The sequence below is a fragment of the Coenobita brevimanus genome, chromosome 105 (genome assembly GCF_032717465.1).
Source record: "Coenobita brevimanus isolate Jiangsu-jjx chromosome 105, ASM3271746v2, whole genome shotgun sequence".
NCBI classification, from domain to species: Eukaryota; Metazoa; Arthropoda; class Malacostraca; order Decapoda; family Coenobitidae; genus Coenobita; species Coenobita brevimanus.
The window spans coordinates 1,428,929-1,452,994 of record NC_137058.1 but is presented as its reverse complement, the minus strand read 5'-3'; the positions used below and the strand labels follow the sequence as shown (position 1 = coordinate 1,452,994).

The 24,066-nt window shown below is 42.3% G+C and overlaps 1 protein-coding gene across 1 annotated transcript in view; it reads left to right on the top strand.

Annotated features, from left to right (window-relative positions):
• Positions 1–24,066, top strand: part of LOC145416343 (uncharacterized) — an 81,846-nt gene that overhangs the window by 33,030 nt on the left and 24,750 nt on the right. The window contains exons 6-10 of the mRNA XM_080285342.1: positions 1,716–1,896; positions 8,301–8,440; positions 14,958–15,126; positions 18,116–18,171; positions 20,204–20,370. Of these exons, the coding sequence (XP_080141468.1) occupies positions 1,716–1,896; positions 8,301–8,440; positions 14,958–15,126; positions 18,116–18,171; positions 20,204–20,370 (713 nt within the window). The remainder of the gene's footprint in view (positions 1–1,715; positions 1,897–8,300; positions 8,441–14,957; positions 15,127–18,115; positions 18,172–20,203; positions 20,371–24,066) is intronic.

Below are 24,066 nucleotides of genomic sequence, written 5' to 3'. Positions count from 1 at the left end.
TTGATGCCCTGGATGCCCTTCAAGTTTATATATATATATATATATATAAAAAAAACATTTTTTTTTGCGCACCATGGGGTGAGATAAAAAAGGTAATTGCGCAATCCACAGGTTAATTTCTTTCAATACATCCTCCTTACTAATGGTTATTTTACTAAGAATATTTTCCATATTATGGGGCCATTCACCAGCCATTCACTCGATGTAGTGCTGCTGTCGGGTATCTGCCCTTTCCTCTCCTCCATCCTTCTCTCCTTCCATCCTCTTCTGTCTTTCTTTCCTTCATTCTTTCTTCGTCCTTCTGCTTGCGGATGACTTTACACTCCCTCTTCTGTCTCTCTTTCCTTCATTCTTTCCTCTTCCTTCTGCCTGTGGGTGTCTCTACACTGAGTGACAAGCCAAATGATTTCCTGTACACCAGGAAACCGTTTACTTCGCTGGGTGGTAACCATATAACCAGATTTTGACTTCTGGTGATTTAGTGAGTAATTTTTTTTTTTTTTTTTTTTTTTTTATGCAAGGAAGAAGGAACCAAAGGCATGAGCCCACAGTAACAGTTCCCTCCAAGAGAAAAACAAATACAATAGAGAGCCAAATTCAAGATCCGATCATTGAGCCTGTGCAGGTTTATATCCAAGGGGTGGTTGGGGTTTATTGTTCACATAATGCCACTCAGGGATGATTGAGGCTGGTCTCACTCATCTTAAATGTCAGGACCAGCTTGCTTAGCCCCAGGCTCCTACACTTCTCATGGGGCAATGTAGGATTGGTTGATGAATGATCATTGTAAATATTTGCTACTTGAGGGACCAGGTCTAGATTTTCCTTGGTAAAGACTGATATGAAATAATTATTTAGGATGGAGCACATTTCCCTATCTTCACTGATAATGTCACCTGATTCTGTTCTGACAGGTCCTATCCTATCTTTGTTTTTCACACTGTACATTTGATAAAAACCTTTGGCGTTTTCTTTCGATTCACTAGCAACCTTAATTTCATAACTTCTCTTTGCTATCTGTATCTCCCCCTTCTCTATTCAGAAGTGCATACCGGTTACGTAATTGTTCCTGTCCACGTCTTATTTTTCAGTATATTCCTTTCCTTTGGGCTATGAGAGATTTTAATCTTTTTTAACCATCTTGGTTCTGAAATATTTGTTCTAAATGGTTTTGAAGGGATATATTGATTTTGTGGAGCATTACTGTCTTATAGATTTTCTTATTGTTCACCCCCATCAACAGAGTAGGTGTCAAATAGGCAGAAGTGGTAGATGTTGAGAGAGAAAGTAACTTAGTGTGGTTATAGAAATTTCTCTTGGTAAATGGTAATAATTTTTCTCATGTCTTATATACTTCCTTGCTGTTTCAGTCACTGTCAGAGCAACACATTTTCAAATATGAAGTTTTGGTTATTGAGAGAGAAGGTGAATGTCAGTTTGATGTGCTGGTGATTGAAGAGAGATTTGTACTGGTGACGGAATAGGTAAGAGGGAAAAATTTTACTCCAGTTCCATATATATTTTCATGGTATTTCAGCCACTAGAGAAGAGAGTTGGACTTGTGAATTGAGTTGGTAAGGGTTGGAACTCTATGCCTTATATATTTTCGACTTTTAGCCCCACCTGAGTTGACAAAGTAGGTGGACTGGTGAAGGGAGAGGGTATTCGTGAAAGCATTACTTCATGCTGTATTTTATATTTTCTTGGTATTTCAGCCCCCAGCAGAGCCGACAGAACCTCAGATAAGTAGAAGTGGGCGTCTTATCAAACCCAAGAAGTTCCTAGATGAAGGTGATGATGCCTCTAGACAGCCTTCTGCTGGCACCCCAGGAGGCACTGAAGCTGCTCAGTTGGACACAGTTGGGGCTAAAGGAACACCAGTATCTGCATCATCAGGTTAATTGTTTATACATTTGTTTCTGGGTGATGTCCTATGCTGCTACAAACTTTCATTTGTTTAAGGAAGAGCCTGTTATGTTGAAGGGGTATAAGAAATATCTAACCTTTCTATCTCATGATTAATCCAGCTATGGATAAACTTTCAAACTAGAGGGGTTACATATGGTTTGTGTTGTCTTTCATAGGTTATATAAAATTGTCAGGCAGTAGCAAGAAAAACAAAGAACATCTCTTGGATTGAAGGGTTAATTGCAGTCGTTCATCACACGAATTCAATGACATATGTTGGAAACCGTTGAGACGTGCTTCTGGATCATGACTAAGGAGGTTAAGTCGTCGCATAGGCTAAAGTTTATGACGTATATAGGGAAAATGCTACTTAAAGGGAAACAGCTTTGAGTAAGACATCCTACTGAATCATGACTAAGTGGGTTAAAGTTACAAGAACATGCTCATTTTTATTTTGGGACAATTTTCTAGTGATTCATAAAGAAGTTTAAGTGAAGAGATGGTGCTGATTCATCACCAGTGTAAGCCCTTCATTCAGATAACTTATTTTTCATTTTATTAGGCCAACACCAGACAGTATTATTCAGCTATAGGGAGGTGTCCATAGTGACTGGGCTATCGAATGCTATATGTAATCATTCCTGTCACAGTCTCTCCTGAGATTAATAAAATGTGGGCATGTGGAGAGGATGGGGGATGACAGTTGGGTGCAGAAAGAGAGAAGTGTTAACCCTATCAGATTTCTGGGCAAGGCAGATTATGTCTGTGCAAGAGTCAGCCGCTCTTGCACTGGTCTACAACTTTGTGCCAGAATATTATTCTTTGATCATTCTCTGTAAATACATTTTTCATGACAGAATGTTGGTTTTGGTGTCATTTTAATGCTGAATACAGGCAGATCCTGAACTTGTGAGCTAATTGGAAGCAAGGATTTTGCTCATTAGCCAAATTCTCGTTAAACGAAGTGAAGAACTTTTGGGAAAAGTAAGGTTAGGGAGCAAGGCCTCCAAGCAACCTCCCCCCAAACCACCAAAACTGATTTTCTGATCATTTTAAGCTGGAATAAGGAGTTAATACAAGAGGGTAATACACCTGAAATATAGAAATAGCATTAATATAAGAAGAATAACATAAATTATAGGTAAAATAGGGATGGGGTGAACAACCAGCCAAGTAACCTCCACCAACCACCAACACCTGTGACAGACAATTTTAAACAGGAATAAAGAGTTAATACACATGAAATACATGACAGCTACGGCGCAACTCTCGTATCAATTCTATAAGTTGAGATTTGGGGGGATTTTACCTGCTCATTAAACAGGCAGTGGTGCATATTTCAGGACCTCGTATTTGCAAATTCTTGTTAAGCAGTTGCTCATTAACTGGGACTTGCCTGTAGTTGTACTTATAGTGGTATATCAAAAAAGGAAAACAAAGAAAATAAAAAGTCAAAATGATGAGTTGAAGTTAAGCGAAAACCAAAAATTTTATACTTTGCAGTACAAAAATATTTAACAAAAAAAAAAAAGTGATGAAGATATATAAATCTGGTTTAAACCTTGCAAAAATACAATAAATTACCTTTACAATGATATATAGATTATGGTTATTTCAGCATTTTATTGTGGGGTAAAGCGAAAGGAAGAAAATGCATAATTTTTTATGAGTCTCGGCCACATATTCACTTCGCGATCATTTTCTTTGATCGGTCATTATAAATACACTTTTTATGTTACGATGCTGATTGTGGTGTTATTTTGAAGCTGAATAGTTGTACTTTATCGTAGTATGTTCAAAAAAGGAAACAAAGGAAATAAAAAGTCAAAATGACAAGTTGAAGTTAGGCGAAAACCAGACATTTTATTCCTCGTCATAGAAAAATGTTCGGCAACAAAAAACTAATGAAGATATTTAAATTTGGTTTAAACCGTGCAGAACTACAATAAATTACCTTTTCAGTGATTTATGGATTATGGTTATTTCTGAATTTTATTGCTCGGTAAAGCAAAAGGAAAAAGATGCACAGCAGTCTTATGAGTCCTGGCCCAATATTCTCTTCGCAATCGTTTTCTTTGATCAGTCAGTGTAAGTACACGTTTTATGGTAGGATGCTGGTTGTGGTGTTATTTTGAAGCTGAGTAGTTGTACATTATCTTAGTATTTTCAAGAGAGGAAAACAGAAAATCTATCTATATTCCTAGGCTGCTTCACCCAAAGAAAGGGAGGTAGCCGAGACAGGCTGACATACTCCCAGTTTACTTATCCACACACACACATTCATTCGCATCTTAGCCCCAAGGGGAGAAAGGCAGATCCTCACTGCACCACACCACGTGAGGATCAATTGCACAGCGCAATCAGTGACATCCGTAGCAGGGCCCGACAATGGAAATAAAAAGTCAAAATGACGAGTGGAAGTTAGGTGAAAACCAAAAATTTTATACCTTGCCATAGAAAATATTCAGCAAGAAAAAGATATATAAATCTGGTTTAAACCATGCAGAACTACAAAATTACTGCCTGCCATGCACTGAGCAAGCATCGCACGACATCATGCACGAGTCTCTTTGTTGTGACGCATAGACGCAATTTATTGTGAATATTTTTCAAAAGTATCTTAAAATGATGAATAAACGAGTCATCGGAATCTCTGAGGTTGGATTTGAAATGACGCTAAAACACGTCATTTGAATTTCAAAGGGTTAACGTTTGGCATAGGATTGTGAGAGGCAGACCGGAAAAAGACTTGGGACAAGGTCATAAAGTGTGATCTCTGGGATAGGGAACTGAATAGGGAGTCCGCCAGAGATTGAGAAGCGTGGAGAGCTACCATTAGGTGACCATGGCCAATGCATGCAAGCATGTTGGGGCCTTTATAAACAAAACAAAATTAAATGAAATGAAATAGCAAAAGGGTTGGTGGTGGGTTAGTGCCCCACCCCGTAAAAAGAACTAACTAAAAAAGCAAATAAAGCGCCTCGGACCCGGACGGACCATACGTTGACGACTAAGGAACGGACAAAGGACATTCTGAGAGTAGGAACGTGGAATGTGAGAGGAGTGAATGATGAAGTGAAAGAGAGAGAGATTGTCCAGGTGCTTGAGGATGCAAAAGTGAATATATGTGGATTGACTGAAACTAAATGGAAAGGTGAAAGGATGAGAGAATGGGAATACGGTGTAGGTATATGTGCGGGAGTCAGTGAGAATGAGAGGGCAAGAGAGGGAGTATGTCTGATGATAAGCAAGAAATGGAAGGAGAATATAAGAGAGTATGGAACAGTGGGTGCAAGGATTGTATGGGTGAGGATCAAAGTAGGTATACAAGCATGGGCGATTGTATGTGTGTATGCTCCAACAGAGGATCAAGTGGCAAGAGTAAAAGATGAGTTTTGGGCGAGAGTAGAAGCATGTATGGACAAGTTTGAGAGGAGCGAGAGAGTGCTGTTGATTGGAGACATGAATGGCAAAGTTGGGAATGTACGAGTGGATGGAGTGGTTGGTCAGTGGGGTGTGCCAGCTGAAGTAGATGGGAATGGTAGTGCTTTGGTGGACATCTGTGCTGGTAAGGGGTTGGCAATAGCCAACACCTACTTTCGTCATAAGATGATCCACCGGTATACATGGAGAGTAATGAGGAGGATGGATGGTGAACTTGTTGAATGAAAGGCAATGATAGACTACGTGTGTGTGGATGAGCGAATGAGAAGACAAGTGTTGGATGCAAGGGTGTGGAGAGGGTGGGGGAATGGAGTCTCGGACCATCACTTAGTGATGGCCAAGGTAGAGCTGCAAAGAAAGTGGTTGAGGAGGCGAAGGGGAAGACAGGAGGAAGCAGCTCCTGTGAGAAGAGTGGAGAAATTGCAAGATAGTGAGAAAAGGACACAGTATAAGAGCATAGTGGAAGAAAGATTGGGAAGGTATGAGCTAGAGCAGATGGAAGGGGTGGAAGACGTATGTAAGATATTCACGGAAGAGATAAGCGCAGCGTGTGAGGCGGTTTGTGGAGTGAGGAGGAGATGCAAGGGTGTGCAAGGGACAGCATGGTGGAATGATGAGGTGAAACGAGCTGTGGAACAAAAGAAGAAGGCATATGGTGAATGGTTGGCGAGTAGAGGTAGGGGAGAAGATGAGAGAGAGAAGAGAGAGGTATATGTGAGCTGGAGAAGGGAGGTTAAGAGACTGGTGAAGGAGAGTAAGAAGAAAGTGGATGAAGAGTTTGGGAGGAATCTGAGTGTGAAATGGAGGGAGAGTAAGAAATTGTTTTGGAAGGAGGTAAAGAAAGTAAGGCAGTGTGAAAGGGGAAATAGTAGGGGAGTGAAAGATAGGAATAATAGATTGTTGGTGGAGAAGAGAGAGAAATTGAGGAGTTAGAAGGAGCACTTTGAGGATTTGTTGAATGTAGAGAGTGAGAGCAGTGTGAGTATAAGTGGTTGGGGAATGGCTGGGAGAAGGAGAGATGAGAGGAGGGAGGAAGAGATCAGTAGGTCGGAAGTAGTGGAAGCGATGAAGAAGATTAAGCTGGGAAAGGCCCCAGGAATTGATGGAGTGTGTGGTGAAATGCTTAGGTATGGAGGTGAGATTGTTGTGGAGTGGATATGGAAGTTGTGTAGATTGGCTTGGGAAGAGGGAAGGGTTCCAGAGGACTGGAAATCAGGTATAATTGTTCCTCTGTACAAAGGAAAAAGGGAGAGAGAAGTATGTGGTAACCATAGGGGTATTTGCCTTCTTAGTGTGACTGGTAAAATATATGGTAGAATACTCATTGATAGGGTTAGGCATATGACAGAGGAGCTAGTCAGAGAAGAACAAGGGGGCTTTAGGAAGGGAAAAGGGTGTGTAGATCAGATATTTGTTCTAAGATGTTTAGTGGAGAAGTATCTAGAGAAGGGAAGGAAAGTGTATGCTGCCTTCATGGACTTGGAGAAAGCTTATGACAGAATAGATAGGCAAGGTATGTGGAAGGTATTAAGAATATATGGAGTGGAGGGGAAATTGTTGAGTGCTGTGAAGAGTATGTACGAGGGAGCTAGGGCTACGGTGCGAGTGGATGGTGAGCTGAGTGAGTTCTTTGATCTCAATGTGGGACTGAAACAGGGGTGTGTAATGTCTCCATGGCTGTTTAATATATATATGGATGGGGTTGTAAAGGAAGTACAAGGTAGGGCAGTGGATGTTGGGGTGGCCCTAATGAATGAGGGTGAGATTTGGAAGCTTCTGGTGTTGCTGTTTGCTGATGATACAGTATTGTTGAGTGAAGATGAATGGGAGTTGCAAGGTTTGGTGAATGAATTTGGGACAGTGTGTAGGAGGAGGAAGCTGAAAGTTAATGTAAACAAAAGTAAAGTTATGGTGTTTGAGAGGAATGAAGTCACAGAGTGTGCAGTGAGGTTGGATGGTGAGGATATGGAGAATGTGAGTGCATTCAAGTACTTGGGTAGTGTGATGAGTAAGGATGGAACTTTGGGGGATGAAGTACGTGAAAGGGTACAGCAGGGAAGAAAATTGTCGGTACACTGAAAGCAGTGATGAGAAATAGGGAGGTGAGTATGGAAGTTAAGAAGTCACTGCATGATGGTATTGTAATCCCTACCCTGACGTATGGAAGTGAGGCATGGACATTGCAAGAGGGGAACAAGTCAAGAGTGAGAGCAGTGGAAATGAGTTACTTGAGAGGAGCATGTGGAGTGACGTGGAGGGACAGGTTGACGAATGAAGAAGTGAAGGAACGTTGTGGGGTAGATGTGGATGTGGTTGAAAAGATTAGGAGAAATACACTGAGGTGGTTTGGACATGTGGAGAGAATGGAGAATGAAAGACTGACTAAGAGGGTGTATGTAGGTGAGGTGGAGGGAGGGAGAGGGAGGGGTAGACCGAGGATGAGGTGGAGGGATGGAGTTGAGAGGTATATGAGGGAGGGGGGGGTGAGTTGGGGGGAGGGTAGTCGAATAGTGGGTGACAGAGTGACTTGGAGGCGTTTTGTCTGCGGCCACCCTTTGCGGGATTAGGGCGTCGGGCTATAGATAGATAGAAATAGCAAATATAAACCAGAAAATGTCTGTGGATTGAAGGAGTTAGTGATGAAACACCATTCAAGTGAATTAACTGTAAATTAGAGCTGTCTGTATATATATGTGTAGCCAGATACTTTAATCCCAGATATGGCTACAAGTACATTGCCTCTATATTACCCTGTCCTTCACCATCAGACTGCCCTTTCTCCAATTCACACCTTTCTCAAATACTTTTCCACCCCATCCCTCCATGTCATCCTCACTCTCCCTCTCCCCCCATCCACCTCATACATGCTTACTCTCCTAGTTAATCTCTCATTCTTTCCAAATGATGAAAGAAGAATTAATTGTAAATATACTGATCTTGTTTTTCAGACTCTAAAGATCTTTCCAGCAAACTAAGTACCATTGTCAAAAGTCCACCGGGTTCTCCACCAGCTGCTCCAGTCAAGAAGAGACCATCCCTCCCTGGTGCTGATGAACCAACCATCAAGCCAGAACCAGCAACACCCACTGTAACTACCAATACTAACACTGCTTTTAGTCTGTTTTGTAAGGGCCTGAGTCAGAAGGATGGCTAGAATATATTTTCATTTTACATTTTTTAATGGTTCAACTGTATTTCTTGTATTTGGCTGTAGTTGGTAATAATGTGTAAGGAGTGTAATGCTGTATGGTAGTGAGACCTAGGCAGTTAAGGAAGAGGATATTCGTAGGCTCAAACGTACAGAAATGACAGTGATTAGGTGGATGTGCAGTGCATCCCTGAATGCAATGCCTGGGGGCACTGGGTTTACGAGGTAGACTTGAGAGGTAGGATGAGACTGGAGTGTATTGGTGTTGTGATGAGGAGAGGTAGATGGAGGTGTTTGGGCATGTGGAGAGGATGGGGGATGATAATTGGGTGCAGGAAGTGAGAAACGTTAATATTGGGGGTGGAGTTGCAAGGGGTAGACCAAAAAAGACGTGGGATGAGGTCATTCAGTGTGACCTTAGGGAGGCTGCCATTGATCGAGCAGCATGGAGAGCCGCCGTGAAGTAACCAAGGCCAACGCATGCAAACACGTTGGAGCCTAAAAGCGAAAGGAAATAATAAGAAATGTAATGATATTAGGTACACTGCGAGATAATGTGATTTCATGTATGAGGTGTGTAGGGGAGAGCAGGAGGAGATTGTCAGGCACGAAAGGATCGATCTTGCCGGTGAATCTCCTGGGTGTGTAGAAGATTTTTGTTGTTTGGAAGGCATGTTATGTGTTGGAGGAGGGGCTGGAACTAGCAATCTGGGTAGAGTGAGGAGTGGTTGGAAGAAGTTCAGGGAGCTGTTGTCTCTCCTGACATTGAAAGAGCTTTCCCTCTGTGCTAAGGGATATTTGTATGCGGCATGTGTTAGGAGTGTGATGCTGTTTGGTAGTGAAACTAGGACAGTAAAGAAAGAGCATATTTGCAGGCTCAGTAATACGAAATGACAATGATTAGGTGGATATGCAGTGTGTCCTTGAGTGTGAGGTCTGGGGGGGGGGCTAGGTTTACGATGGAAGAGTTGAGAGGTAGGATGGGACTGGAGTGTATTGGTGTTGTGATGGTTTGGGCATGTGGAGAGGATGGAGGGTGATAACTGGGTGCAGAAAGTGAGAAGTGTCAACAGTAGGGGTAGAGTTGAGAGAGGTTGACTGAAAAAGACCTGGGACGAGGTCATTGAGCGTGACTTCAGGGATAAGGGACAGAATAGGGAATCTGCCAGAGATCAAGCATTGTGGAGAGCCACCATTAGGTAGCCAAGGCCGACTCATGCAAGCATGATGGAGCCTTTAAAAATAAAATGAATTGAACTCCTCTTCCCAGCTATACAAACATCCCTCAACCCCCTCCATACCCCCAAAAACAGGATGGTGGACTGCTGGAAAAGGGTATCCTTTGCCTGCAGTCCACCAGGTTAGTGTTTCACATGAACCTGGGGCTGCGGCTGCTACTGTTACTGTTATTACTGCCATGGTTGGTGCAGGTCTTTTGTTTCATGCTGACATCAAATTATTTTGTTCAGTAGAGAGAAATCTTGGTAGGCAGAGGCTTCACAGGGTATCTCGAAGAATCTTTTCTTTGCTCTTGGTACATGTAGGATTGTTACTTATGGTATGCTAACACGACAAATTTTGTTCAGTGAAGAGAAATATTAATCATGGCTTAAATGATACATTTGACTGTATTATTCAGATTAAATTCTAAGGAATATGTAGGCAATTCCCTAACTTATGATTATGAGTTTTAAAACATCTGAAAGGATAGGAATTGTATAGTGCATTTAGTAATGAAATTGATAGATCACAGTTAATTTCCATTATGTATTTTAACCCTTGAGTTACTTGAGAGGAGCATGTGGAGTGACATGGAGGGACAGGTTGACGAATGAAGAAGTGAAGGAACGTTGTGGGGTAGATGTGGATGTGGTTGAAAAGATTAGGAGAAATACACTGAGGTGGTTTGGACATGTGGAGAGGATGGAGAATGAAAGACTGACTAAGAGGGTGTATGTAGGTGAGGTGGAGGGAGGGAGAGGGAGGGGTAGACCGAGGATGAGGTGGAGGGATGGAGTTGAGAGGTATATGAGGGAGGGGGGTGAGTTGGGGGAGGGGAGTCAAATGGTGGGTGACAGAGTGACTTGGAGGCGTTTTGTCTGCGGCCACCCTTTGCGGGATTAGGGCGTCGGGCTATAGATAGATAGATAGATAGATATTTTAACCCCTTGACTGCAGTTAATATGGTGAGAGTGATACCGCTGTTGCAGCAATCCATACAAAAGTTACCCATTTTCAGTGAAATAATTTTCATATTAATACACAAGATAAAAAAAAAAAAAAGCACAAGAAACCAAAACCTTTCTTCTTACCTATGAGCACATCAGTAAATGTGTAGATGCTCCTATGATGCCATAGAGAAAGGTGGAAGCAACACCCCCCCTTCCAAATTGTTGTAGCTGTTGTGTCGTGCACCATCACCCACACTGCCGCTCGCCACCACCACACTGCACAAACGCCACCCATTTTAATGCAGTAATTTTCATATTAATACACAAGATGAAAAATAAAAATAAAACATGAGCAAGAGCACGAAACTTTTTTTTGTACTTATGATCACATTAGTGAATGTTCAGATGCTCCTGTGATGCTGTAGAGAAAGGTGCAAGCGACACCATTTTTGATGTTTTTTTGTGTTGCTGTAGCTGTCTGTCACGCACCACCTCCCACACCGCCGCTCACCACACTTCATTTCCCGACCATGCACCGCTATACGCATCACTTTCTTTTGCATTATCTTGAGTAGTTCACTTACCACTTCAAAATCATTATTTACAAACATTATATAAGAGCATAGTGGAAGAAAGATTGGGAAGGTATGAGCAGATGGAAGGGGTGGAAGACATATGTAAGATATTCACGGCAGAGATAGGCGCAGCTTGTGAGGTGGTTTGTGGAGTGAGGAGGAGATGCAGGGGTGTGCAAGGGACAGCATGGTGGAATGATGAGGTGAAACGGCTGTGGAACAAAAGAAGAAGGCATATAGTGAATGGTTAGTGAGTAGAGGTAGGGGAGAAGATGAGAGAGAGAAGCAAGAGGTATATGTGAGCAGGAGAAGGGAGGTGAAGAGATTGGTGAAGAAGAGTAAGCAGAAAGTGGATGAAGAATTTGGGAGGAATCTGAGTGTGAAATGGAGGGAGAGTAAGAAATTGTTTTGGAAGGAGGTAAAGAAAGTAAGGCAGTGTGAAAGGGGAAATAGTAGGGGAGTGAAAGATAGGAATAATAGATTGTTGGTGGAGAAGAGAGAGAAATTGAGGAGATGGCAGGAGCACTTTGAGGATTTGTTGAATGTAGAGAGTGAGTGCAGTGTGAGTATAAGTGGTTGGGGAATGGCTGGGAGAAGAAGAGATAAGAGGAGGGAAGAAGAGATCAGTAGGCCGGAAGTAGTGGAAGCAATAAAAGAAGATCAAGATGGGAAAGGCCCCAGGCATTGATGGAGTGTGTGGTGAAATGCTTAGGTATGGGGGTGAGATTGTGGTGTGGATATGGAAGTTGTGTAGATTGGCTTGGGAAGAGGGAAAGATTCCAGAGGACTGGAAATCAGGTATAATTGTTCCTTTATACAAAGGAAAAGGGGAGAGAGAAGTATGTGGTAACCATAGGGGTATTTGCCTTCTTAGTGTGACTGGAAAAATATATGGTAGAATACTCATTGATAGGGTTAGGCATATGACAGAGGATCTAGTTGGAGAAGAACAAGGGGGATTTAGGAGGGGAAAAGGGTGTGTAGATCAGATATTTGTTCTAAGATGTTTAGTGGAGAAGTATCTAGAGTAGGGAAAGAAAGTTTATGCTGCCGTCACAGACTTGGAGAATGCTTATGACAATAGATAGGCAAGGTATGTGGAAGGTATTATGAAAATATGGAGTGGAGGGGAAATTGTTGAGTGCTGTGAAGAGCATGTACGAAGGAGCTAGGGCTACGGTGCGAGTGGATGGTGAGCTGAGTGAGTTCTTTGATTCAGTGTGGGACTGAAACAGGGTTGTGTGATGTCTCCCTGGCTGTTAATATATACATGGATGGGGTTGTAAAGGAGGTGAAAGGTAGGGCAGTAGATGTGGGGGTGGCTCTAATGAATGAGGGTGAGATGTGGAAGATTCCGGTGTTGCTGTTTGCTGATGATACAGTATTGTTGAGTGAAGATGAATGGGAGTTGTAAGGTTTGGTGAATGAATTTGGGACAGTGTGTAGGACATGTGGAGAGAATGGAGAATGAAAGACTGACTAAGAGGGTGTATGTAGGTGAGGTGGAGGGAGGAAGAGGGAGGGGAAGACCGAGGATGAGGTGGAGGGCTGGAGTTGAGAGGTACAGTATATGAGGGGGGGGGGGGGAAGTCAAATGGTGGGTGACAGAGTGACTTGGATGAGTTTTGTCTGCGGCCACCCTTTGCAGGATTAAAGCGTCGGGCTATAGATAGATAGATAGATAGTTTAGGAAGAGGAATCTGAAAGTTAATGTGAAGAAAAGTAAAATTATGATGTTTGAGAGGAATGAAGTCACAGAATATACAGTGAGGTTGGATGGTGAGGATATGGAGAATGTGAGTGCATTCAAGTACTTGGGTAGTGTGATGAGTAAGGATGGAACTTTGGGGGATGAAGTGCGTGAAAGTGTACAGCAAGGAAGGAAGGTTGTTGGTTCACTGAAAGCAGTGATGAGAAATGGGAAGGTGAGTATGGAAGTTAAGAAGTCACTGTATGATAGTATTGTGATCCCTACCCTTATGTATGGAAGCGAGGCAAGGACCTTGCAAGAGGGGAACAAGTCAAGAGTGAGAGCAGTGGAAATGAGTTACTTGAGACGAGCATGTGGAGTGACGTGGAGGGACAGGTTGACGAATGAAGAAGTGAAGGAACGTTGTGGGGTGGATGTGGATGTGGTTGAGAAGATTAGGAGAAATACACTGAAGTGGTTTGGACATGTGGAGAGAATGGAGAATGAAAGACTGACTAAGAGGATGTATGTAGGTGAGGTGGAGGGAGGGAGAGGGAGGGGTAGACCGAGGATGAGGTGGAGGGATGGAGTTGAGAGGTATATGAGGGAGGGGGGAGTGAGTTGCGGGGAGGGTAGTAAAATGGTGGGTGACGAGCGACTTGGAGGCATTTTGTCTGCAGCCACCCTTTGTGGGATTAGGGCGACGGTCTATAGATAGATAGATAAAATAAGATACAGGTGTGTGATACTAAACCGTGAAAAATCACTCAGTAATAGTAAATAATGCTGAACTCAGTTAAAGATATTTACATTCTCTATACCAGGCACTCATTTTCCTTGTATGTTAGTCACTTACAGATACTCTTTATCACATATTTGCATTTGTTCACTTTTCTAGAGGGGTTAGAAGTTGGCGAGTGTGTGAAAGTCACGGTGGTGTAACATAGGTGGGTTGGCGTCGCTTGGAGTGTGATATGCACTCGTTTTTTCCAGAGGTTTTACAGTATGTTCCACAAAAGAATCACAGAACCCGTCATCACTTGTAGGTGCATGCTTCCTTTTCTGTGGAATATGATCCCAAGCACCGCTTTTCATGGTAACACCAAGCTAATTTGAGGGCTGGGGCGAATGCAATGGACCACCTGTTGATGCCATGACTTCCTGAAGCAAACTGGCCTCATGTGGTTATGTAATGCTTGATGCGGTGTGGAGGATTCTAAAAGGACGAACTGGCAACTGGGCAGATGAATACACAAAGCATTCGCGCCAAAATACAGGGCACAACTTTTGAAATTGATTCGTGGATTTTAAAAGGAATGTTGCAGCCTCTCGATCACACCTTTTAAAAGGAATGTCATCGAGTGTTGATCGGACCTTTTAAAAGGAACGCCACAGCCAGGGGGTTAATAATGGAGTAAAAAATTTAGGGTTTGCCCTCTCCTCTGCAGCATCAAATTACAGTACAGTACATATGTTTGGACATGTGGAGAGGATGGAGAATGAAAGACTGACTAAGAGGGTGTATGTAGGTGAGGTGGAGGGAGGGAGAGGGAGGGGTAGACCGAGGATGAGGTGGAGGGATGGAGTTGAGAGGTATATGAGGGAGGGGGGGGTGAGTTGGGGGGAGGGGAGTCACATGGTGAGTGACAGAGTGACTTGGAGGCATTTTGTCTGCGGCCACCCTTTGCGGGATTAGGGCGTCGGGCTATAGATAGATAGATAGATAGACATATGTTACAGTGAATGTTAACTACGGTACAGATGTTACTTGGTGAAAATTGGCCCTTGACTTCATTGGCATTTACTGATATGTGTTCATGGTATCTAGACAGTTTTATTCAGCTGTAGAGAACACTTAATTAGTGACGAAGTTAATGAAAATATGCTGAATGGTTCTTGTTCAAAAAGTGTCCTGTAAATAGAGTAAAATTGTCTTCACATATCAAGACAAATAAAGTATAGTATCCATCATTGGAATGGTTGTTTTTCTTACAGTATTTGTTTATTTTTCTTGTACTTAGGGAGCACCACCAAAGAAACGAGGACGGCCACCAAAGAACAGAGATGTTGAAGCTTCACCAAACATAGCAACAAATGCCTCTCTCAACTCCAGTACTACAAATGATGTAACCTCAAAGTCACTCTCACCCACTCACAAAGCCCTAGGAGACAATATAAAACAGTCACCTGGTGAGTACGGAGGTTCAAAACTGTTATGGGTGTTGATGTGGATATGCTGGAAAGTGTGTGGAGTACCCTGAGATGATTTAGCCGTGTGGGACAAATGGAATGTGAGAGTGTGTTGAGGAGAGTACTTGTGTGTGAGGTAAAGAATGAGGTGTAGGGGTTGGGCTGAGTGGTATATATATATACAATAATTCCTCTACTTTCTGGACATCCCCACTTACTGGACATTGTGGGTCCTAGGTATGTATATATATGTGTGTGTCTGTGGTAGGTGGGGGCGCTCACCATCCTCTCACTCGATGTAGTGCTGCTCTCGGGTGTCTGCCCTTTCCTCTCCATCCTTCTTTCCTTCCATTCTCTTCTGTCTTTCTTTCCTTCATTCTTTCCTCGTCCTTCTGCCTACACGTGACATTACACTCCCTCTTCTGTCTTGCTTTCCTTCATTTTTTCCACTTCCTTCAGCCTGTGGGTGACTGAGTGACAAGCCAAATGGTTTCCTGTGCACCAGGAAACCATTTACTATGCTGGGTGGTAACCATATAACCAGATTTTGGCGCCTGGTGGTTTAGTGGGTAATTATTGCACTCCAATCGAATTGAATTGGTGAAGGTTTATATCCAAGGGATGGTTGGGGTTGATTGCTCATGTAATGCCTCTCAGGGATGAGTGAGGCTGGTCACTCTCATCTTAAATGTTGGGACCAACTGCCTAGCCCCGGGCTCATATGCTCCTCATGGGGCAATGTAGGATTGGATGATGGATGGATGTATATATATATATATATATGGTTGGTTTTGGGGGCGTGCAGAAAAGGAATGCAGTACCAGGAGATGTGACACTGTCATAGGTGAAGAGTGCAGTGAAACAGATGAAAAATGGGAAAGCAACTGGGGTTGATAAGATGAATGCAGAGATGCTTAAGTGTGGTGCAGAGGGTGGAATGAAGTGCTTGTTGGAGATATGTAAGAAGGCATGGATGAGTGAAACTGTGCCTGCAGAGTGGAAAAAGGCTATAATTGTACCCCTGTACAAAAAAGAAGGTGAGCGAAGTCAGTGCAAAAATTATCATGGCATAAGTTTACTGAATGTGGAATGGAAGAATTATTATAGAGAAAGTAAGAGAGATATCAGAAGTCCTAGTGAGTGATGAATACGGTGGCTTTAGGAGTGGTAGAGAATGTGTGGACCAAATATTTGTGGTGAGACAGATAGCAGAGAAGGCTTGTGAGAAGGACCATAGGGTGTTTATGGCATTCATGGATCTGGAAAAAGCATATGACAAAGTGGACAGAGAAGGATTGTGGAAAGTTTTGCGCATGTACAGTGTAGAGGGTAAGCTGCTAAGTGCTGTCAAGAGTTTTTATGATGGTAGTGAAGCATGTGTAAGGGTTAATGGGCATCTGAGTGAATGGTTCACGATCGGTGTGGGCGTTCGACAGGGATGTGTGATGTCCCTATGGTTCATTATATATATATGGATGGGGTGATGAGAGAAGTAAAAACATGAGTAATGGTGAGAGGGATGGCATTGGTAATGAATGATGATGGATGGAACATCTTAAATTTGTTGTATGCTGATGATGCAGTACTGCTTGCAAGTACCGGACAAGAACTTGGTAGACTAGTGCAGAGTTTTACTGATGTGTGTGAGCGTCATGCCTTGGGAGTAAATGTAGAAAAGAGTAAAGTAATGGTTATTGAGAAAGTGACTCCCAGTTTAATGCTACAGTGAAAAGAGAGAGACTGGAATTGGTGAGAAAGCTCAAATACCTGGATGCAGTGATAAAAAAGAGAGGAAATTGTGTAAAAGACGTAGGAAAGAGAGGAAAATGTGCAAAAGACGTGGAAAGTAGTGACACAAGGAAGGAAAGTAGCTGGTGCAACGAAGGCCTAGATAAGAAACAGAGGCTTGAGTGTTGCAGATACATGAGGCTTACAAGGAGTGTTGGTGCCAACTCAAACATATGGATGTGAGACCATGGTGTGGCATGAAAATGAAAAATCAATAGTGAGAGCAGTCTAGATGGGACTGCTGAGGAATATATGTGGAGTACAGAGGGTGGATAGGATATGAAATAATGTGATTCGTGAAAGCTGTGGAGTGAGGAAGTCTGTGGACACCAGAATTGAAGAGTGTGTAGTGAGGTGGTATGGTCATGTTGAGAGCATGGATAACAATAGAGTGGTGAAAAAGGTATATCTGAGCAAATTTGAAGGATGAAGGAGGCGAGGTAGGCCAAGAAGTTGGAAGGATATGGTGGATGAGTGTGTGAGGAAGAGAGGTTTGGAAGTCGGTGAGGCTAGGGGACTGACGAGATCGAGCTGGCTGGATGAATATTGTGAGGAGATGCTAATGATCAGGGATTTGGCACCCCTTTTTAATGTGACAGCGTTTGGATTGGCTCAGTAGGATACATTTATATGACGCTACAGAACGTGTTGAATGTTTTTGGCATATCGGATAGAGCCAGGATTCCAGGGGCTTGAATAGTGAGTGAATGGAAATGTGGCCCATTGGATTGGGTAAATTTGGGATGTAAGGATGTTGCTACTCCTCACCCTGCACTAGGGAGGGAAAGGAAGTCTGGATGATGATGATGATATTTGTGTGTGTGTGTGTGTGTGTGTGTGCCCTGTGAAGTGGACCTTACCCTGTCCTTAAATGGAAAAAGAGATGTGGGTGATGATGATGATGATGATGATATGAATGGAATAAAAGTATTCTAGATTGGTGAAATGCATGTTAATTATAAAATGCAATGGAAATATGTGCAGTTGGTTTTTGTTTGTGAGGTGAAGCCAAGATTTTGAGGCTTCACTGGTATGTGAATCATTTTATGGTGTATTTTGCTGATAGTGCTGTGTTATGATTCTACTTCTTGTTCTTTGTTTCTTGTCCTGCTTCACCCCATGTCTTAGCGGAGGAGGGAGCAGATGGGAAAATGATGATGAGGATTATTGACTTGTGACTGAACAGTATTCTTTCTTTCAGGTAGAGAAAAGACGAAGAACCAGCTGAAACAGAGTGAAATAGATCTCCCGAAAGAGGTGAGTCTTAATTTTCTTCGTCGATGGTGTTAGTTTTAATTTTCTTCGTCGATGGTGTTAGTTTTAATTTTCTTCATAGATGGTGTTAGAGAGCCTTTACTAATAGCATATTACCATATTAATATATACGCTGAGTCCATATTGTATGTCAAGGATATTCTCCAAAATGCCACCACTTTTCAGCATGGTTGGTACTGTACATTTAAGAAGCTGGCAGTTTATCAGTCTATCTGTCTATCTCTCGATGTATCTGTCTGTCTATCTATCTATCTATCATTCTCTCTCTCTCTCTCTCTAATATGGCAGTAGAACTTTAATACACAAGTTTTCTGTAGTTCACTGTGAACTTCATGGCAAGAAATGTCAAAATGGTATTCTGTAATAAGGATTTATTATATGGTAACTTTGCATTATCCGGTTACTGTAAGAGGCTTGGTGGATAATTTATTGTTTAGGGAAATTAACTCATTACGCTTAGGAGGATACTTCTGCCACAGGTAAACATGAGTCTAAGTCCAAGATAGAGACTCTCACTTTGTTACAGGTATTGTTACACACCTCAGATTTCTTTTTCCCAACAGACTCTCACAACTTTGCATGCTGATGGTAGTTTTCCCACTTTTGTACTTTCTTTTACCCTGTTTCTGGATCCAGTCTCACCCTGTCTTTAGGTGATAATACGTCATGCGGAAGGTAAGAAGCGTGAATGTCATGGTAGGGGTTGCAAGAGGCAGAATGTAAAAGACCAGTGATAAGGTCATAGAGTGCTACCTCAGGGATAAGAGACTAAACAGGGAGGCTGCCAGAGATCGAGTAGCATGGAGAGCCACCATTAGGCGACCCAGGCCGATGCATACAAGCATGTTGGAACTGTCATAAATGATACAATACGTACAATGCAGTGAAATTGATTCTAGGAGAATTTTCCTTCATAGTGTATGGTAGTTAGGTGATCCTCTTTTGTTTTTGGAACTCTGAGGTGCATGTGATCCTAAGCATTTGCTGCTAAGCACAAGCATAGCAGTTTCTAAGATTGGAAGTGCATAAATCTAGTTAGAAATGTTTGAAAGCACTCACAGTTTCCCTTTTCTAGCCTTTCAGCCTTACCGTGCACTGCTATGATGTCATTCTGCTCAGAGATGGAAAGATGGTAATTCTGTCAAATCAGAGTGGCCAAAATGTAGTGTTAGTATCAGTTAAGAGATGTTCATTGATGAACATGATCTTTTAAAGTTCCAGATCTTGATAATCTTGTATCTACTTAAAGCTCATCAAATCCTTTCATTATGAGGACAGTTTTGCAGTTTAATCATACTTCTCTGCAGCCAGACAGGTACTTTTAGCTTCAAAAATACCTCTTATATTTTAAATGTTAGTGAAGGCCTATATAACCATTCCAGTTTGAAAAAGTTCTCTTAGGTTTTATTAAATAATCTGGGGATAGCAACAAATAATATATGAAATACTGTAATGCATCCTTAAGTTGGACTGATTGAGGCATAAGCCTTACTAATTTATCTGTGACCATTGCATCCGTAGGGGGAATTGGAACCTTCATCATCATCTTCATCCGGACCTCCTTTCCCACCCAAGGGCACGGTTAGGAGTAGCAATGTCCAGACAGGCCAAGTTTGCCCAGTCCACTGGGCCATGCTTCCATTCACTCATCATTCAAGCCCCTGGAATCCTGGCTCTATCTGATACGCCAAAAAACATTCACCACATTCTGTAGCCTCACATAAATGTATTCTATGGAGTCAACCTATCTGTTGTTAAAAAATCAGATGAAAGAAACACACTCCTCCTAGGTAGCTGTTTTGGGAAGATATATATATATATTTTTTATGGTTACATACTATGCAAATAACAAAATGACAAGAAAGTACCATACAAACAAGCAAAAATTGTCTGAATTAAAGGAAATTACACCTTGCAGAAGTCCGACTTACGAGGTCTTACTGTACGTCATTGTAGTGAGGGAATAGACAGATTAAAAGTAATGCTTTGACACCACATTTTTCCACCCTTACAGTCTGATGTTGCTACGAAGCAGACATTCTTGAAGTTGAAGACAGATGTTGAGTCCGGCACATTGAATTCGGACGAGCTGAAGGAACTTACAAAAGCAAGTGAAAAGGATGACATACATACTGCAATTGTTGAAGAAACTAGAAAGTATACTGAAACATGTAAGGCAAAGTAAGTAGCTATAGCTTGTTTCTCTTAACTTGGAAATTTTTGTCTTTATGCTGCTTATTTTCCTTAGGTCAATGGCAGAATAAGTCAGCTGTTCTACATCCTTTACATAACACCTCTTCATGACCAGCACCATATTCTAGTGTTAATCTCTTGTTTCAGCTCAGCTTTTGAGTAAAGAAGATGATAATTTAGGCTAGATCAAGTGGAAAAAATGTATTTTGTATGCTTTTGTAGTGTTTATACAGCAAGTTGTTCAGCAGTGTACAAAGGGGGCTTAACCCATGGATTGCGAACCATGACTCAGGCTGGGTAACATCGCGTTGCGAGCCACAGCTCAGGCTGTGCTGGCTGTACATCACTGTTAACTACTCCACCCTTATGCAAACTTTTGCATGGCGCTACACAAAGACCGAGAGTGAGAGAGTTTTTTCTTTTCACCAGATGGTGCTCTGGATGTTTATCTTCAAGTTTATAACAAACAAAAACTCCCCCCCACACACACACACACACACACACACATAAACTTACGCATGGCCCTGTGCAAAGACGGAAAGAGATAGATTTTTTTTTTTTTTTTCCCACCAGATGATGCCTTGGATGTTTATCTTCAAGTTTATAATAAACAAAACTAAAAAAGGATTTTTTTTTTTTTTTCATCATTTTTTTGTGCACCACGGGGTGGGATTAAAAAAGGTAATTGCTGAATCCACAGGTTAAGACTGGGTATTAAGAAATTCTTCTTACTTCAGGTGATATGTTGGTTACAACAGTGATCTGATATATGAAGGGGGGAGGGGAGTTCAGTCCCAGGCTGGGGTGGGGAACAATCTAATCATTTGAATTTCTTTGAAATAGGCTTTATTAGTCTTTCGAGTGATTGACAGGGCATAACTTATCCATGCTGATACCATCTCACCATTTCTTAATGAGATAATGCTAGCATGTTTAAACATGGACAGTAGTGATAGTAGTAGTTGTTCCCTAGGCAGTCTGGCCGAACAGCCCCCTAAGGAAGGTGACTGCCGAGACGAGGCTTTCCCACAGAGCTCTCAAGGAATGTATGTTATGTTGTTAGCTTAGGTGATTGTGTGCAATGCAGTCTTCCATAATGTACTTAATAGTATGGGGTGCTGTGTTGCATCCTGGAGAGGCATCAGTGATGGAGTCATCCAGCCTCTTCTGATGACCTAAGAGAGCTGGATGATGCCCACATCTCAGCCTTGCCAGGTGGACCCTGTCCTCACGAGGAAGATAGGATTCAGAAGGGTGGATATCAGGAGGCCGTGCATGCAGCTGTGTGTTGTCATTAAGTGACTGAATGGAGTGGCGAGTGATTTGAGTATGGACCAGCTTCTGGAAGCAGGTCTGAGGTGGGCGAGGGGGGAGAGATGACAGTATTTGTGTATGATATCGTGTGCTAGGTGTTGTTTTGATGTTCCTTGGTGTATGTGGATGTGCTGCCATGTACTGTAGTGGATGTTGTCAGTTTGTGGAGGCTGCAGCAAGAATTTGGGTGCCTCTCATGTCTAGGTGATCCTTGACATTGAGGACTTCGGTTTCTTGATGTAGGTGGCCTGTGGGTATAGTAGCTGTGTAGCCTGTGATTATTTTTAGGGCCTTGTTCTGTATGGTCTCCAGAGTGTTGTAGTGTGTTTTAGTGAGGTTAGGAACCCAAGCAGGGCTTGCATAATTCATCACTGAATGTATATATTGTTTGTATACTGTGGTGATGATTTCTTCGTTGTGTCCAAATGTTGTATGGGCAAGTGACCTCAGGGCATTTAGTCTTGGTGTTACTTTATCTTTAATGTTTGTGATGTGTTGTTTAACCCCTACACGCCGGGGTTTTCCGATGTTGCATGCTCCTCCCTACGAGGGATATCGGTGATGGAAAAAAAACACCCTAACTTCAAACCCTACTATCTGCCAAACTATAACAGCTAGAGAAAAAATTAAAGATACATAAGAATCACCAACTCTTCCTCTTTCAAATGAACGTATCTCCACGTCTCTAGGTGGTCCTGTCGATGAGTAAAGATAAGTTAAAGTTAAAATGGTGGTGGGAAGACGCTTGCGGCTATACACATTAACTGGGGTTGCTCTGCACCCAAAATCGTGACTGCTAGACACGTCAGCCAGCAGTTAGGGGTTAAATGACATTGATGTATTGTATGTTACACCAAGGATTTTGTGTGTGTGTGTGTGTGTGTGTGTGTGTGTGTGTGTGCGTGTGTGTGTGTGTGTGTGTGTGTGTGTGTGTGTGTGTGTGTGTGTGTGTGTGTGGTAGGGGAGTGTTGTTTATGGGTGAGGTGTGGAATGTGACTGTGTTCTGCTGTCCAGTTTATGAGAAGGGTCACTGTAGATTTGTTTGGGGCTACTTTGAGCTTGTTTGTGGTGAACCATTTGTGTAGTGTGTTGAGGTAAGGTTGGAGGATGTGTGCGGCTGTGTTTGCATTTTGGTGTGTACATGTAAGTGTTATATCATCTGCATATCTGTGGTGTGTGGGGTGTGGGTATGTCGTGCACGATTGGATTAAAGAGTGCAGGGGACAAAACAGATCCTTAGGGGATGTTGTTTGTGAAGTTTCTGATGTTTGAACACTGACTGACAAATGTTACATGTTCCATATACCTGCCCTACCACAGTCAGTAAACTTATGCCACGATAATTCTTGCACTGACTTTGCTCACCTTTATTTTTGTACAGGGGTACAGGCACTGCCTTTTTCCACTCTGCGGGCAGTTTCGCTTATTCGTGCCTTCTTACATATCTCCAACAAGCACTTTATTCCACTCTCTCAACTACACTTAAGCATCTCTGCATACACCTCAATATATATATACCATATATATATATATTTATATATATATATACACACACACACACACACATACATATTCACTGTATAAACTAAAATATCTAAATATTTTCAAACACTGTATATTTGTGTAGTCTACCGCTCCCCCAGTGCTTCTTCAGAAACCAGTTTATTTGACTCCATATCCTCACAGTTGACTAACCTTAACCTCACATAGTTAAACATCTTGAATCCACCAACATAATTAGTGGTAAACAGAATGATTTTTGCCACGAAAGATCCACCATTGATATACATTACTTAATCTCTCGGCTCACACCATCCAGTTGACCATCTATCCATCATCCAATCCTACATTGCCCCGTGAGGAGCGTAGGAGCCCCTGGGCTAGGCAGTTGGTCCTGACATTTAAGATGAGAGTGACCAACCTCACTCATCCCCGAGTGGCATTATTTAAGCAATAAACCCCAACCACCCCTTGGATATAAACCTTCACCGGCTCAGTCCGATTGCAGCACAATAATTACCCACTAAACCACCAGAAGCCAAAATTTGGTTATATGGTTACCACCCAGCGTAGTAAATGGTTTCCTGGTGTACAGGAAACCATTTGGCTTGTCACACAGTGTAGAATCACCCACAGGGAAAAGGAAGAGGAAAGAATGAAGGAATGAAAGACAGAAGAGGGAGTGTAAAGTCATGCGTAGGCAGAAGGACGAGGAAAGAATGAAGGAAAGAAAGATAGAAGAAGATGGAAGGAAAGAAGGATGGAGGAGAGGACAGGGCAGACACCCAGCATAGAGAAACTCATGCAGTAGCCGTTGATATTTCTAAGCTTTTGACAGAGTATGGCACCATTTCCTATTATCCAAACTCC